Below are 3,430 nucleotides of genomic sequence, written 5' to 3'. Positions count from 1 at the left end.
TCCCGTACAACTCATCAGCTACGCCTCGGACTCAGAGCGAGGCTACCTACGTCTGCTGGACGAGACAGACCTGCCCAGGTGCGCGGACAACTGTCGTCTGACGCGCATGTTGCTATGGAAACTGAAAATTAACATGTGTGACTCGTTTGGCATGTTGTCATAGAAAACAGGAAGTTGACATGTGTGACGCGCATGTTCCTATGGAAACCGAAAATTGACACGTGTGACTCCCATGTGGCTGTAGAAATCAGAAGTTAACATTGTGACTGGCATGTCTCACTGGAAACTGGAGAAAGTCAACTTGTGTAATTTGCATGTCTCTATGGAAACCGGAAGTCAACGGGTGTAATTTGCATGTTTCTATGGAAACCGGAAGTCAACGTGTGTAATTTGCATGTTTCTATGGAAACGGAAGTCAACGTGTGTACATGTAATTTGCCTGTCTCTATGGAAACCGGGAGTCCACGTGTGTGATTCGCATGTCGTCATAGAAACCAGAAGTTTACATGTGTGATAGTGATTCACATGTCGAATTGGAAACCGAAAGTCTGCCCGTGTGACTTGCATGTTTCAAAGTAAATAACGTGTGTGACTTGCCTCCTGCAGCAGTGACCTACACGTTTTAATGTAATGTTTACATCTGCTGACCTGGATGTGCCATCCCGTGGTTGTCTGTCTGTGTGTCTCCGCCAGCCACCTACCTTGCATGTCCGTGTCGTTGTAACCCAGAATGGACGGTTGTTTTAATTGGTCGCTTTTAAGCACAAGGGGGCTTTCCCGAAAAATGCTGTTTTGAGAAAATCGAATGTACAGTTTTTGACCCTTGTTCAGTTTCTTTAAAAAAACAAAAAAAAGCAGGACGGTTTTCTCAATAACCAAACAAATATACACACCAATAAAACCAAACTTCTCCTATAGGTAGGGCAATGCCCACTTTTGGTGTTGGTTAAGATTTCTGGAAACCCCCCGAAATCTGGGTTAGCCCGCTTGTCCTTAAAAGCGACCCAATTCTTGTTTGTTGTAGCAGATGCACACATCCACAAGTGGAGAGGAAGCTTTGAAATGCTCAAAATGTGGCAAACACTTCTCTGCCAGAACTGGTTTCTTCGGTCGTGGCAGAAGCCAGATTTCTCCTATTTCGCTAAGAATTATTCTCCTCTGCAGATAAGATTCATTGTTCATTGTCAAAGATTGACGCACTAACTATTGTTAGCATCACGATACGTGGCCTTGTAAGCCGGTGTGTTCCTGAGTCTGTGATCTCTTACTGCAGCCCAAAGACATATTGTCTGTCTGGTACTTTTATTCCTTCTCGGGTGCATGTTGTTGTTATCACCGCTCAGTAAAGAAGAGATCATCGTGTGGTCCCCTTAATGAATCTGCGGGACGGAATCTGATCCATTTCACTGGGAAGACATGGGTCACATCTTGTGTGCGAGGCATGGGTTTTTGTGACTCATGCGTGAGTGTGAAGCCTGGGTGTTCACTCAAGACTGGGAACCTGAAAGAAACCACACTTGTATTTTTCAAAATCTTGTGTTGCTCTATGACTGTTCGCTGAGAGAACCAGAACTAACGCGCCAGTGCCAGATGTTGACGCTTGTGTTGTATTTTTGCTAATGATGTTCTGGTTTTGAAAACGATGTTGTTTTTACATTATTTATGCAATGAACTTTGCCCTTTTATGTTTGTGTGCTCTCTGACCGAATGTTTTCACCGATTGTCGCATTTAAATGTCGCATGCAGTTTGCATTTTCCCAATTTTATGTTTCTTGCAATGTTTGTATTGATTTAAAACACGTTTGATTTTTTTTCCAGAGAGTGTTCCATTATTTCAAAGTGTTACGGAGTGTTATCAATGATAATATTATGTCGATTGTTAAGATAAGACGTTATAGTACATTTTCCTATAGCCCCAAAAAGTGTTCAAATTGATATTTTGCTGAGGAGTCAACTCAAATACCTATACACACATAAAGTGTTTCTGTTCCTCAACTGTTGTTCCTTTTATCTTCACATATCTGAAGGGGTTAAGTGAACACAGGCTAAACTACATTAGTCTTTTCAAGACGATATTACACTTCTCAACTTTTTATGGAGCAATTTGCTCGCTTGTTCTTGGTTTAGTTTGCTTTGATCAAACTACAGTTTGTGAATGACGTTCCTGATTTGACACTTTGAACAATTTCCTAGAGATATTCTACAGCTACTGTTGTAAATTAAGGGCCAGTTCCCTAACTTTAAAATATATGGAACTACCCTGTCTTTCACCTGAGCCATTAATGTATTTCGTAATATAACTTAAACTTATAATTTTTTTTCGGTTCATCGTTTAATCAAATTTTTGTTTAGCGTAGCACACGAGTCATCAAAGAGCCTGTACCAGTAGAACTGAGATGTCAATCAAACTGGAGTCAGAACAGCTCATTTATTTATTATTTATCTTCCGAGGAGACACCTTGTCCAAATCTGAACCTCCAACACTGCGGAGTCTGTTCATGGAGACATGCTGTGGCGTGTTGTGACATTGTTGAGAAGAGACATTGAGTTATAATGTATCTTACATTTTTTCTCCTCCACAGAGCTGGAGCTCCGACAGAAGGCGTAGAACCTGAGCCCAGATACATCTCGGAGACAAAGTGAGTACAGGGGCTTGCACAGTTGTTACAGTAACTGCTAGTCTCTGTATAAATGATATAATAACAACATTACTGTATATCGTACATGTATATTGACAGTAACTACTGGTCTCTGTAAAAAATAGTAATAATAGTACTGTATATCGTACATGTATATTGACAGTAACTACTGGTCTGTGTGAACAAAAAAATTGGTAATAATATTACTGTATATCGTAAATGTATATTAGTGTACTCGATTTAACCACATGCATGAGATATACTATATTCTCATTTGTATGCTCTATGTGTAATGTAAAACAACTATGTATATTATATACACAGATAATATACATTATGTATAACACTAATTCCAAATACTATAGACTCTCTGACTTGTGATAATCCACAACGTTCTCTGTTGTTAAACCTTGACCTTCTAATGGACTGTTGTAGAACCGTTACTTTCAAGTGGACTGTTGTAAAACCGTTACTTTCTAGTGGACTGTTGTAAAACCGTTACTTTCTAATGGACTGTTGTAAAACCGTTACCTTCTTGTAAACTGTTGTAAAACCTTGACCTTCTAGTGGACTATTGCCAAACCTTGACCTTCTAGTGAACTGTTGTTAAACCTTGACCTTCTAGTGGACTATTGCCAAACCTTGACCTTCTAGTGAACTGTTGTTAAACCTTGACCATCTAGTGAACTGTTGTTAAACCTTGACCATCTAGTGGACTGTTGTTAAACCTTGACCATCTAGTGGACTGTTGTTAAACCTTGACCATCTAGTGGACTGTTGTTAAACCTTGA

The 3,430-nt window shown here is 39.9% G+C and overlaps 1 protein-coding gene across 1 annotated transcript in view; it reads left to right on the top strand.

Moving 5' to 3' along the window:
• The window catches only part of LOC101859562 (palladin), a gene marked incomplete at both ends in the record, with an annotated part of 16,539 nt that overhangs the window by 11,335 nt on the left and 1,774 nt on the right, over nucleotides 1-3,430 (top strand). Inside the window, 2 exon segments of the mRNA XM_013081313.2 lie at nucleotides 8-78; nucleotides 2,583-2,639. Coding sequence (XP_012936767.2) covers nucleotides 8-78; nucleotides 2,583-2,639 — 128 coding nt within the window.

This window comes from Aplysia californica, unplaced genomic scaffold (assembly GCF_000002075.1).
Source record: "Aplysia californica isolate F4 #8 unplaced genomic scaffold, AplCal3.0 scaffold00125, whole genome shotgun sequence".
In the NCBI taxonomy this organism is placed as follows: domain Eukaryota; kingdom Metazoa; phylum Mollusca; class Gastropoda; order Aplysiida; family Aplysiidae; genus Aplysia; species Aplysia californica.
This window is presented reverse-complemented; position numbering and strand designations above follow the sequence as displayed.